Source organism: Sinocyclocheilus anshuiensis, unplaced genomic scaffold, assembly GCF_001515605.1.
Source record: "Sinocyclocheilus anshuiensis isolate Anshui unplaced genomic scaffold, SAMN03320099.WGS_v1.1 scaffold579, whole genome shotgun sequence".
Taxonomy (NCBI): Eukaryota; Metazoa; Chordata; class Actinopteri; order Cypriniformes; family Cyprinidae; genus Sinocyclocheilus; species Sinocyclocheilus anshuiensis.
The window spans coordinates 1,120,655-1,134,633 of record NW_015551075.1 but is presented as its reverse complement, the minus strand read 5'-3'; the positions used below and the strand labels follow the sequence as shown (position 1 = coordinate 1,134,633).

The 13,979-nt window shown below is 37.1% G+C and overlaps 1 protein-coding gene across 1 annotated transcript in view; it reads right to left on the bottom strand.

Annotated features, from left to right (window-relative positions):
- The window catches only part of LOC107662321 (aryl hydrocarbon receptor nuclear translocator 2-like), an 80,778-nt gene that overhangs the window by 30,215 nt on the left and 36,584 nt on the right, over nucleotides 1–13,979 (bottom strand). Inside the window, exons 9-13 of the mRNA XM_016452307.1 lie at nucleotides 12,054–12,139; nucleotides 9,772–9,848; nucleotides 7,294–7,428; nucleotides 6,439–6,513; nucleotides 777–928 (exon numbers count right to left, since the gene is read on the bottom strand). Of these exons, the coding sequence (XP_016307793.1) occupies nucleotides 777–928; nucleotides 6,439–6,513; nucleotides 7,294–7,428; nucleotides 9,772–9,848; nucleotides 12,054–12,139 (525 nt within the window). The remainder of the gene's footprint in view (nucleotides 1–776; nucleotides 929–6,438; nucleotides 6,514–7,293; nucleotides 7,429–9,771; nucleotides 9,849–12,053; nucleotides 12,140–13,979) is intronic.

Below are 13,979 nucleotides of genomic sequence, written 5' to 3'. Positions count from 1 at the left end.
GTTACGAAGCTACGAGAATACTTTTTTTGCACAAAGAAAACAAAAATAACGACTTTATTCCACATTTTCGTCAAAATAATGAGAATACCACAAAAAAGTATTCTCGTAGCTTCGTAACTTTACAGTTTTCTGGACCTTGAATGTGGGAGTTACCTTGCTGTCTATGGGAGGATCAGAGAGCCCTCAGATTTAATCAAAAATATCTTAAATTGTGTTCCGAAGATGAACGAAGGTCTTACGGGTTTGAAACAACACGAGGGTGAGTAATTAATGACAGAATTTTCATTTTTGGGTGAACTAACCCTTTAAATAAAGACAACTAATATTAAGTAAAAATTGATAAAACAGTTCATGTTTAACAAAATGTTTTTTTTCTAGCTGAATAATGAGTTTATGTATGTTTATGTGATTTTGCTGAGGTAAATGTAACATTACATGCCATATTGTTTACAAGCTGTTTTATTGACGTCTTTTTAAAAACAAGGAATCAATATTGTTAATCTAGCACTAGCACCACACATCTGACATGTTCATCTGTTGGAGTTTATCCACGTTGTGTGCACCATATGTGCCATCAGAGAAATGCTCATTTTACGCTTCTGCTAGAGTCAATGAATTTGGCCCTCCAAAACGGTTTTGGCCGAAACGGAAAATTCATTTTGGTGCAACACCATTTGGCATTATATTAGCAGTCAGGATATTAGGCATTCCCAACAAAGTTTAACAAGTCTATTCCAACAGCCTTCAAAGAGATGAAATGAGAAGGTTGGACATACTTGACATTGGTGTTGGTGCAGATGATGTACTCGATCTCGTCTGAATAAGGGTTCTGGAAGGTGAAACTGCTGGTTCTGATGAGCATCCACTCTCGGTTCTTCAGCCGGAACCGATACATGACCGAGAGAACCTGCCCTTTCAGCTTGACCACCTAAACACCACAGAAGAACACAGGAGGACAGGGAACATCAGTTCACATCACATGCATTTACATCTTAGAAATTCAAACATCACATTACGCAACTGCATGTTACTTTGCGAAGAACTTTTAAAAGACCTTTTAGATAACTAATGGTGCGAACCTTGCCACTGTCGCTTTTGGCTTGCTTAGTTGGGGATGCTTGATTTCTGGCAATACTGTGGACTTGATTGCACAGACATTATTGGAAGATAGCTGAACTTGATGATGACCACTGAATCATCAATGAACTGACTTTAACTGAAAAATTGACTGTTTGTTACTGTCCTCTTGTATTATTGACAAACTATTTCCCTGTTTGACACCGTAAAGCACTATCTGTATTGTATAAAGCGCTATATAAATAAAGGTGACCTGACTTAACTTGACAAATACGCTAAGAAAAGAGTTAGGTACAAACTAGCTAGTAATTACTGAGCCTCTAACGTGGACTTTATTATTTAAAGTAAGAACATACAAATGGCTGGTGCAACCCTACTGGGGGCTTTATTTTAATGCTTGACATGAGTGAACAATGACTGTAATCAGCGAAAGAATGAGCCAATCGGTTCCTACAGCAAATACCAAACCTATTATCAAAGTCCCCCACCAGGATCTAAAATTAACGCTTGTCAAGTGCAAAATGTGAACACAAATTGGCTTTAGAAATTAGGAACATGAGGTAATATTTTATTATACGTATCTATACTTTTACTCAAGTACTTGATTTGTGTACTTCGTCCACCACTGATGAGGAATAGTACATGCTTTATGCATGAGTGATTCAATTCAGAAAACAATCAAACCCACTGCATTTCAGACAACATCAATGACTAACAACGTTTACCTCAGTGGAAAATCTACCATCATTGGTTTTTCTAGGATACATAAGGGTTTTTCCCTTTCAGAACTCCATGTAGCCGATGTAAAAAAATAAGTACGAGGAGCAAGATCTCAATTTGTCATCTTCATACTTTTGTGACAAGACAGGCTCATTTTGAGCTAAAGTCAGACTCTGAACTTCATCCACATGCTCTCCACAGTCACCTCTATTGTCACTTAAAGTAATGTTTGCCCATCCAAATACAGAGATTGCTTTAGATACAAAAGCTGTGTTCAGAGAAAACAATCTTCCACTCAACAGAGCATGAAAGACAACGAGAAAGATCTTCAGAGTTAAAAAAAAACCTGATGAAAACTGCTCTCTTAAACAGCACAGATGGCCACACTTCAAGCGAGAAAAAAATAGTGAGTTAGAAGAAAGAGGGAAACTTTACTTTTTTGGATGTATATTCTGCTTTGAGAGAGGAAAGCGGATATGGACAGAGATTGCTTTAGATACAAAAGCTGTGTTCAGAGAAAACAATCTTCCACTCAACAGAGCATGAAAGACAACGAGAAAGATCTTCAGAGTTAAAAAAAAACCTGATGAAAACTGCTCTCTTAAACAGCACAGATGGCCACACTTCAAGCGAGAAAAAAATAGTGAGTTAAAAGAAGAAAAAGGGAAACTTGACTTTTTTGGATGTATATTCTGCTTTGAGAGAGGAAAGCGGATATGGGATATATATTTTTTTCTGCTTAGTAGTAATAAACTGAGAAGTGTACATAGTTAAGCAGTAAACAAATGCTACAGAGTTTAATATAATTGGGAAACATCAATGCAAATCATATAATCTGATATAATTCTGAGAAACAGAATTTTCAATGACTTCGATTAGGCCATAGAGCCGATAGCCAATACTGATCATTATTTTAGATTATAAAGCCAATAACTGATCAACTGACTGATGACAGATATCAATCTACATTGTGAGACTGATAACAAAAAAAAAAGCTGATCTTTAAAGTTCAGATTTCAGTATTATTTCTATAATATTATAGTATTTAATAATACATAGAATTAGCTTATTTTTATTTCATCTTTTTTATTTTGTTTTATGTGCTTTTGTCATTTTTATTAGCTTTTGGATTCTTAAATATTTATATTGCAACTTTAAAGTTTATTTAAGCTTTAGTTTTAGTAATTCTAGTACCTCAAGTTAATTTATTTCTGTTATGTGCCAAAGTTTAGGTTTTTTAAGTTTAAGTTTTTTTTCTAATATTTATATTTTATTTATGTAATATGTATATAATTTAAGTTGACTTTAGGAAGCCAGGGAATTCTGGATTGTGAAATCAGGGCAGGATCTTAGATTTATATCTCTTTATGGTTTTCGTTTTCCATTCTTTTATGACAAATGGTCTCTTCATCTTCACGCGGTAAAGATTCTGTCAAGAATTCAGTAGTCCGCAACATCAAATTATTTCGTGCAACCCTGTGAATGTATATTGTTCTAGTCTCTGACATCTGCCGAGACTCAATATCGAAACTACAGGCCAAGAATAACACGCTTTCACCGTCTCGCTACGCATAAATTGTTGGCTTTTGTTCTACTTGGCTTCAAAAGTACAAGATAAGACACAGATAAGACTCAGAAACAGGTGTGTGTTTGCGGACGCCGCCGCGTGTGTGTGTGTGGTCTCGAGTTTTGAAGACATCCAGTTATCTGAAGGCTTTTCTGGATGTCAGCCAGAGGGGTCTTTATCAGCCGTCAACAGACCTACGCAGAGAAACAGGTGAAAGTACTTTGACAAATCTCTTTGTAGCGTACCTGACCACTCAACCTTGGCCTTCCAGGAGAAGTGAGGTGGAGGATTTGAGGGGCTTTTAAGAAGCGAAGCACGTAATATAGAGGGCACAATCATCTAGGGAGTAAAAACACTGCGCCCACCCTTCAAGTGCCCACAATATTATCCCCTGAGGTGGAATACCAACACACACACACACACACACACACACACACACAAACACACAAACACACACACACACACGGTTGGCATAAATGTATGTGGACATCAGGATGTGAAGAGAATACTGATGATAGCTGTGAACTCACAGACAGGAAGTTGAAGACAAAGAAAAAGGGGCCAAAAAGACCAAAAGCTGGGGAAATAAAGAGCAGGATAAAAGAAAAACTGAGTTTTTGTAGAAGACCAAAGATAAGGAGACAGAATGAGATGCTCTTTACCTTATCCTGTATCCTTATCTTTGGTCTTTTACAAAAACTCAGTTTTAAAATTAAAATTAGTATTAAAATTACTAGAACTAATACTGAACAAAAAACTAAATTAAAGCTAACTATATATATATATAGAACATGAACGACACACAAAAATAACATTAATAACAAAGAATAAAGATACAAAATGCCAGATAGGAAGTTAAGGATAAAGAAAAGGGGCTGGAAAAGAGTGAAAGTCAGGAAAATAAGGAGCAGGATAAAAGAAAAAGTGAAAAAGACCAAAGATAAAGAGATGAGGTAAAGAGCAGGAACAGAGGTGATGCAACAGGAAGAGCGAGAGGAGGAAATCAAAAAGACCTTGTGAAGAGCACCAGCTTGCGTTTTAATTGGCAGCGGGATACAAAGACAGAAAAACAAACAACAACAGCTGCAACAGAGAAAACCTCTTCAAATGGCATCCAAACAGAAGACTATGGAAGCGACCACTCAACCACTCTTCAATGTTCTCAGAAGGTACTCGACGATCTCAGAGAAACTCTCAGCGGTGGCCAATCAACACGTATTAACTGATGGAGACTTTCAGCTACTGGTACTGAATGACTAACCAAACAGCACTCAAGTTCACTTCCTAGTGCTGACTGGAGCGGGGAAGCAAAGGATCGTGGGGCGAGAAGAATATGTTTTTACTAGCAAGCAATGTTTCACATAATGTCAGCCCAGAGCTCAGAGTTTGCTCTTTCACAGCTCTGGAGTCTAGCGAGTTCTCACCTTGTCTTAGATGTTTCTCCTAAAATTCCTGAGAAGAAACAAATGAAGAGTCATTTGCAAAAACCGATAAACGCCACTTTAAAAAAAAATTAGCTGACTGCCGTGCATTATTCTCCACATATAGTGCGATCTGAAACCTAAACACATTTGTCAAAAAAGCCGGTTTTGTCCACTTTCAAGGCTTCGCGAGTTCATGTTTTACTGCAGAAGCCGACAAGCGCCCTTGTTGTTTTTGAACAGAAGCCGATAAATCAATTTTAGCGAATCAGCACGTTGTATTCAGGTCAGGTGACAAGGCTACTTTCACTTTGAAAAGACGTACTAACTGAGAGGAGTTTCGTCAAAGCTGACTAAAAGTGATCGAGAATGGATAATTTCGACAAACTTGATGAACCTGTGATATCTTCTTCAGGGCGAAAAAGGAAAATAAAAGCAGCTCTGTGTATTGCGTGTAATCACATCCATACAGTTTATGATCACAACAACAACAACGTTTGTCAGGCATCTACATTTTCATCTGAGGAGATTACAAAGATTAAACGAGTGTTTTTTTAAACTCTAAAACATGAAATGTGGAGTTATCTGCTTTTGCCAAAACACGACTGTTGGAGTTATCTACTTTTGCTATAAAACAAACTTTTAATATGTTAAAAAACATACTTTCAATTCACTTTAATTTTGTAAATTACCTGTATTTGTTTGTTATTATTACTTAATCAAAACAACCCAACTGCAGTTTGATTGATATTACTTGGAATGCGCAATAAAAAAAAACGTGATTTCTGAAAAAAAATTTTTACAAAATGAGTTATCGGTTTTTGCAAATGAACTCTTCAAATATAGTTGACATTCAGTGATCCTTGAGCTATAAAATTAATGTGGTCAGCTTTAATAAAGCTTGCAGATGGATCCACACGTCTCACGTCTCGTCAGCCCCGTTACAGCGGCTAAGATCAACTGCTCATGGGAAAAAATCATGAGTTCATATTGAGATGTCTGGTTTATGATGCAGTCTTGACAAATCTGAGCATGGTTTGAGATCTATTGAAACTAGGAGATGCATGTGAGATCGTGTTTGCATGTGTTTTTCTCAGCATATCGGAGAATCATGGCTTGGATTCATGTCTTCTTCAGAAAAAAGTTAAAACTCAATGAGAAACACACGTCATGAACTACATGACGTTGCTTTTTCATTAGAAAAAATGCTCTGCATTTTTAAATAGTTATTTTCGAAGAACCTGTCTGTTGCATTCATTTGTGTTTTGTCTTTATTACATTTTTTCGAAAGCGAATGTCTTGATGCTAGATTTATGAAAATCTTAAAGAAGTTAAGAAATGTCTTAAGATAAATTGTTCGAAGTTCGTAAAAATGTTCCTAAGGGCAAGCTCTCAAATATTTCCTTAAAAGCATCTTTTTTATTATTATTAAGAAGAAAAGTATGGCTTTGGCGTTATCGGATTATATGGTGATTCTTATACAAGACAAATTTTATAGAAGAATATTATTCTTAAGAATGTTTCGTGATTCCAGCCCTAGGAGACTCCATTAGCTCTCATTTTATCTTGAAGGGAACATCGAGAGATCTCATTTATGATGTTTCTTTCCTACTGGATCACCGCTGGTTGTTGGTTTTGTTTTTGTTGGTGTACCTGCTGGAAGCTCTCTCGCAGGTGGCTCTGGTCCTCTGGGTGGCAGAACTCCAGAATGTCTTTGCCAAGAAGATCCTGTGCAAATCCAATAAAAAGAACAAGAGTCATATGAATTTGATATGAACTTGATTTGCACAAACTCTTTGTACTTTTAAACACAGAGCACAGACAGCATCAGGGTCATAATGAATAATCATTAGAAAATGTTGACTATTTCAAAAATAAGCCTCAATATTCTCTATTATTCAGAAAACAGCCTGACTTGTCTGACTTGTCATGAATCTGTGATTGAGGTTGAAGTATGTACTGCATTCCAAACTCAAAATATTGGACAGAGTTGTTCCTCCCGCCCCCTCCTCCTAAGACATGACGCTCACGCAGGTTGCCAGATTGAGGACACGCAAAAGGAACAAGCGCAGTTGTCAATGGAAGGCGACGAGACCTAAATTGTACGTAATTGAGATGCCTCTTGTTATAGTGCTTTTTAGATGGATGCTGAGGCTTTTTAGGTTGGGTAGAATCTGTGATCTCTGATCCAGTTTGTTTGATGGTTTCCATGGCTGCAATACTCGTGTTTTCTGCCAACTGGTAACCCGGGGTTTCAAAATACTATTGGGTAAATTGGCAGTGGGCGGAATCACAGAGACCAAAACAAAAACAGACATTCCGACACGGAACAAACATTTCAAAGTAAAATAACTGGCTGTTGCATGGTTTTTTTGTAAAAACAAGTATGTGAACTTAGCAGTTTCCTAAATATCTGCAAACATATTACGGTATTTTTATGCTTCTGTGCAGTCAAAAAAATTACATACAGCACCTTTAATATAAAGTTGCATGTTGAGTGAAACTGACCTGAGGCTGGTAGCCAATCACGTTGATGCAGCGAGGGTCCACGAAAGTGATAATGCCATCTGAGTTGTGGCGGGAAAGGAATTCCGTCGGCACAGAGAGTCCGTTCATATCCATGGAAACTGGAGAACTGGTCACCTGAGAGACAAGATAAAGGGATTCTTACAAAATCAGGATATTCAAACAAACAGACACATGTTTTGTAGGATAGGATTCATAGGATTATGAAAGAATTAGTTATAGTTGTCTATGCACATTAAGATGTGGGAAGGTATTTACTGCATAAAAAATCACATTTAAATGCTAGACATATCAAAAAGACATGGATTAGACATTTTAAAACATTAAGTATACAAAAGTTCCAAAGTTGAAATAGTTTTCTGCAGTGACCCTGAGTATAACAAGTGAGTTGACATGGTGCTTTTTTATAATGAAAGATGAATTAAGCTCCCAGAAATATTATGTTACAAAAATATAAATAAGCTTAGGTAAACGACAGATTCAACATATCCCAATACATCTTCTGTCCAGATTATGTATTATATACATTCTGAAATCCCAGACTTATCAGAACTCATCAATATAAATTAAATACTATATTCCAAAGGGAGAATCAATGATCTCTGATGCATTTGTCTTTAATTCAACTTGATCTATGAAGTTGTAGTAAGAAACAATACAATGTTGCTGCCTGCATGTGTACAACAACACTTGGAGATGTGGGTTGTTGCTAGGTGGTTGCTATGCAGTTTAGGGGTGATTTTAGCAAGTTATGTTTTCTAGCGTGTTTTGGGAGCTTACAAATATGTTGCTATGTGGTTGCTGGGGTGTTCTGGATGGTTACTAGCCTGTTGCTATATGGTTGCTAGGGTGTTTTAATTGTTAGATTGTTGCTATGCGGTTGTTAGGGTGTTCTGGTTGTTAGAATGTTGTCATGCGGTTGCTAGTGTGTTCTTGTTAGAATACTGCCATGCGGTTGCTATGGTGTTCTAGTTCTTAGAATGTTGCCATGAGTTTACTAGGATGTTCTAGTTTTTAAATGTTGTCATGCGGTTGCTAGGGTGTTCTGGTTGTTAGAATGTTGCCATGCGGTTACTAGGGTGTTCTAGTTGTTAGAATGTTGCCATGAGGTTACTAGGGTATTCTAGTTTTTAGAATGCTGCCATGAAATTACTAGGATGTTCTAGTTGTTAGAATGTTGCCATGCAGTTGCTAGGGTGTTCTAGTTTTTAGAATGCTGCCATGAGGTTACTAGGATGTTCTAGTTTTTAGAATGTTGCCATGCAGTTGCTAAGATGGTCTAGTTGTTAGAATGTTGCTTTGTGGTTGCTAGGATGTTCTACTTGTTAGAATGTTGCCATGCAGTTGCTAGGGTGTTCTAGTTTTTAGAATGCTGCCATGAGGTTACTAGGATGTTCTAGTTTTTAGAATGTTGCCATGCAGTTGCTAGGATGGTCTAGTTGTTAGAATGTTGCTTTGTGGTTGCTAGGGTGTTCTAGTTGTTAGAATGTTGTTATGGGGTTGCTAGGATGTTCTAGTTTTTAGAATGTTGTAACGAGCTCACTAGAGTGTTCTAGTTGTTAGAATGTTGCTCTGTGGTTGCTACGGTGTTCTAGTTGTTAGATTGTTGCTCTGTGGTTGCTACGGTTTTCTAGTTGTTAGAATGTTGCCATGCAGTTACTAGGATGTTCTAGTTGTTACAATATTGCCATCTAGTTTTTAGAATGCTGCCATGAAGTTATTAGGATGTTCTAGTTGTTAGAATGTTGCCATGCAGTTGCTAGGGTGTTCTAGTTTTTAGAATGCTGCCATGAGGTTACTAGGATGTTCTAGTTGTTAGAATGTTGCCATGCATTTGCTAGGATGGTCTAGTTGTTAGAATGTTGCCATGCAGTTACTAAGGTGTTCTAGATGTTAGAATGTTGCCATGCAGTTGCTAGAATGTTCTAGTTATTAGAATGTTGCCATGAGGTTACTTGGATGTTCTAGTTCTTAGAATGTTGCTTTGTGGTTGCTAGGGTGTTTTAGTTGTTAGAATGTTGCCATGCAGTTACTAGGGAGTTCTAGTTTTTAGAATGTTGTAACGAGCTTACTAGAGTGTTCTAGTTGTTAGAATGTTGCCATGCAGTTAACTAGGGTGTTCTAGTTGTTAGAATGTTGCTCTGTGGTTGCTAAGGTGTTCTAGTTGCTAGAATGTTGCTCTGTGGTTGCTAAGGTGTTCTAGTTGTTAGAATGTTGTTATGCGCTACTAGAGTGTTCTAGTTATTAGAATGTTGCTATGCGGTTGCTAGGGTGTTCTGGTTGTTAGAATGTTACTATGTGGTAGGTAGGGTGTTCTTGACAACTGTTATAGTGTTCCGCTTGGCTGCTTGATTGTTACTATACGGTTCCTATGGTGTTCTAGGGAGTTACAAGCATGTTGTCATGCGGTTGCTAAAATCTATGTTTTTGTTGCCATATATGTCAGAGGTCCACACATACCTGCAGTCTTCCAATCGCAACCAAGCAGTATTTGCTGGTTTGACCTGCTTCTGTGTCTTCATCCGGGATGGTCATGCCTGGAAAAGTCACAAGAACAGTCATTTGTCCAAACAAACACTAACAGCAGACTGAAAACATGTGGAGATCCTGATGACTAACATGTTTATTCCTACATAATTTTCTAATGAGATACTCTGTTGCAACAGCACACAAGGACCTGTTTGGGAATCTTTGCGCAAAAACGTCTCTTCGATCCCACTAATAGCATCTGCTTGATATTTTTGTCCACGTCTCCTTGACTCATCAGGAGTTTGTTCATGCATAATGACTTATTTTAGTTGTCCAAAACCAGTAGCAAAGCGGTTATTGTTCCTGGATGCTGTCGTGCTGTGGAGTAAATGGGACATGAAGTCACGGCAGATGGGAATCAGGGCGGAGGAGCGATTCCTATCCTGGAGTTTGTTTAAGCAGGAACATGAATCTCTTTTTAATTACTTTAATGATTTCTCATCGACACACTTCCTACTTTGCCTTGATTCATAACTATTTAAAGACTTTCTATAAATGAATAAGAAAAACACAACTGGAACCAAGGCCACTGAAAAACTCTTGCACTCTACTGCAAACCGACTTCTCAAGGTTAAACTGATTCAAACCAGTAACTTTTGAGTCTTTTAGACCAATTAATTTAAAGAATCGCTTCATAAGACTCTACACTTGTCACACTTTATGTTTGCTTTTTATGCATGCAGCAAATATATACAGTACAATATAAATACAGAGAGACATATGGTCAATTTATTGTCTCATTGTCATTATTTCATGGTCTGTTCCCACATTCACACTGCAAACTGTCACCTCGAGTAAAATACAACTCAATTCATCAGCGGCGCATGGCGGCGCAGGGAACACTAGCTCGCAAAACTAATGACTGTGCTACAAATAAACAGGAACGGAATATATATCACTGAATAAATGACACATTCAGGAAAAAAAAACTTCTCTACAAACAGGCTGCATACTATGGACAGATGCACCGATGGTTTGAATTAATTTACTGCCTTTAATTTGCACAAACTGACATTATACAAGCAGACAGAATTCATTTGGTCGCATATCAAAGTAATAAAGAGCACATCAAGTCTTGTGTTTGTTATGCAAACGCTATGAAACTGATCAACAATGCATATCAGGGCCATCTGGTGAGGCCAGAGCTCTTCCTAACTACGTTAATGCAGTGATTACCATTCAGTGTGATGAAAACGATTCGAGATGTCTTTGTTTAGATCACCACATTCCGATATGACACCATAATGGCTGACAATCAAGTGTTGCGGGTTATTTTTATCCTTACTTTGTGCCACTATGCAACAAACAGGATGTCCAGCATGTGTAATTAATTTTTACGACACACACATTTGTTGGAGATGCACTTGGGGGATACCTGGACAACCTCCAGCGAAGATATGAGGCTAAAAGTTCACATTTTTGAATTCAGGGTTGCTCAATTCTATTTCTTCTTTTCTCACTGCACACATGCTGTTGTGCTAATAGGAATCACAGGCCGGGGGGGATCTAGCGTGCCGGTGTCATATGGGAGTCATCCAAAACTCCAGACAGTTCTGCCGACTGAAGGACTCAATTTAACACCGAATTCCAGAGTTCTGATAGTGCAAGGAGTTCAAACACATGTTTCAAACAATGTGTTCCATTAGGCTTCGGATTGTGAGTTGAGGACTTAAGCAAAACACATTCATAATATTGCTACTACTCATTTGTACTCAGATATTGAGTAAAAAATGTTTTTACTAATATTAACAAGTGGAACTTGTTGAACTGGTTCCAAAAAAGATTCACTGAATCATTTGCATCACTGCATGCTGATGTTAAATGCAAACTTAAAGGAATAATTCACCCAAAAATGAAAACTGTCATCTTTTAATTACCTTCACGATGCTCCAAACCCATAACACTTTGGTTAGTCTTCAAAACACAAATTAAGATTTTTTTTAATTAAGTTTTAATGAAACCCGAGGTCCTGAATCAACGAGCACAAGACGCATGGGTGAGCTTTGCCATTATGTCTTCGCTACGTACTGTATGTGCGTTTATCAAATAAATCTGTTCATCATATTTCCACATACTAGCCTCAAATCAACTTTTAGTTACTCACTCAACAAACCTGGTACACTTCTGAGTATTTGTTTGTTTGTATATTTGTATGCTTCTCTCTGATTCAGTGGCTTTGGACTGACTGTGTTTGAGTGTGTTTGTGTAAGTACCTGCTGGCGGCCAGGCCTTGATGTAGCCGGTACAGTGCACAACAGAGTACTGCGCCTCCCCCTCCTTAGATGGGCCAAGACCATTCCTGTGAACGAAAGAGACACACAAAGAGAATGAAACCAACAAAACATGTCTGGTACTCATGTTTGGTACTTTAAAGTTGGCATTTGAGGATTACGTTCTGCAGGATCTGATTTGGAAAGCCGGCACGAACCTCAGCAAAAATGTTCCCTTTAGCATTTCACATCAAAACAAAACACAGAAGCACAACAACAACACGACTCCATCTGCACACATCAAGATGATTGCGGTTCTGCTTTCCTAAAGCTTGTATTTCAATACCATTTTCAATTCACTGCTGTTTAAAAGTTTGGGGTTGGTAAGATTTTATGTTTTTATGTTCTTATGCTCACCAAGGCCGCATTTATTTGATCAAAAATACAGTAAATTATTAAATAATATTACTACTTAAAATATCTGTTTTGTATTTGAATAGATTTTAAAATGTAATTTATTTCTGTGATGCAAAGCTGAATTTTCAGCATCATTACTCCAGTCTTCAGTGTCACATGATCCTTCAGAAATCATACTAATATGCTGATTTGCTGCTCATGAAACATTTCTAATTATGATCAAATATTGAAAACCATTTGCCATTTAATATTTGTGTGTTTTTTTTCTTCAGGATTCTTTGATGAACAAAGTTCAAAAGAAGAGCTTTTATTTGAAATACAAATAATTTGTAACATCATAAATGTCTTTCCTATGATTTTTTTGATCGTTTCAATGCATCCTTTTGTATAAAAGTTAATTTCCAATTCTCACTATATACTAGTTGTTTACTAGCATGCATATTACTAGCATATTGGCCGTTTATTAGTACTTATAAACCACATATTAATGCCTTATTCTGCATGACCATATTTTAGATCCCTTAATCCTACATAAACTTAACAACTACCTTACTAACTATTAATAAGCAGTAATTAGGAGTTTATTGAGGCAAAAGTCATAGTTAATAGTGAGAACTGGACATTAAAATAAAGTGTGACCTAAATATTAGTTTCAGTTTAGTTTTTATTTCTATTTAGGTTTTAGATATTTCATGCAAGTAATGCAATTTCTATGTGAATAACACCAACAAACAGAATTGTAAATCATTTTATATGTCAAAATGTAATGAATTGTAGCACTGACACATTGAAATGTATTTTTAACACTGAAAACAATGTACAGACTTTAAGTAATTAAACATGATGAACAAAAATATTCATTAAAAATAATAGTTTAGGAGATATTAGAAAAGCGAGGGCAAACCAAATTTGCACATTATGGACTCTGAATCAGACTTTTTTGTTCCATCCATTAATACTAAAAACGTTGTTAATTAATTTATTTTTGTTTATTTCAGATTTCGGGTCCAACTTCTAGCTATGTCATGCCATTTATTATTTAAATCTCGTTCATGAGCTCAACTGTGCAAGAAACACCAGGTCATGGGTTTGATTCCCAGGGAAAACACGTAATGATAAAGAATATTCCTTGAGTGCACTTATGCAAGTCATTATGGATAAAAGCATCTACCATTTCATTATAAATAGTAATGAGAATCAACATTTTTTGTTTTGGATTTAGCATCAACAATATCCCTCATCCACACTGGCCCCTCTCACCTCGTTTTGTGAACTGTACGACACTTTTGTACAAACGCCTGACACACCTATGCCATTTATCAACTAGACATCTGCAATGTACTTTTCTCTCAGATGTTCCTGGAAGAAGTGATTCCTGCATTCCAGAGCTGTCAAAACCCACAAAACACACAGCGCTGCAAGTTTGATGCAAACCAACAAGACGCCTGCCGCAGAGAGGAGGCCAGCGGGTTAAACATCAGGGTCAAAGGGCAAATTACAGGAGGAATGAAC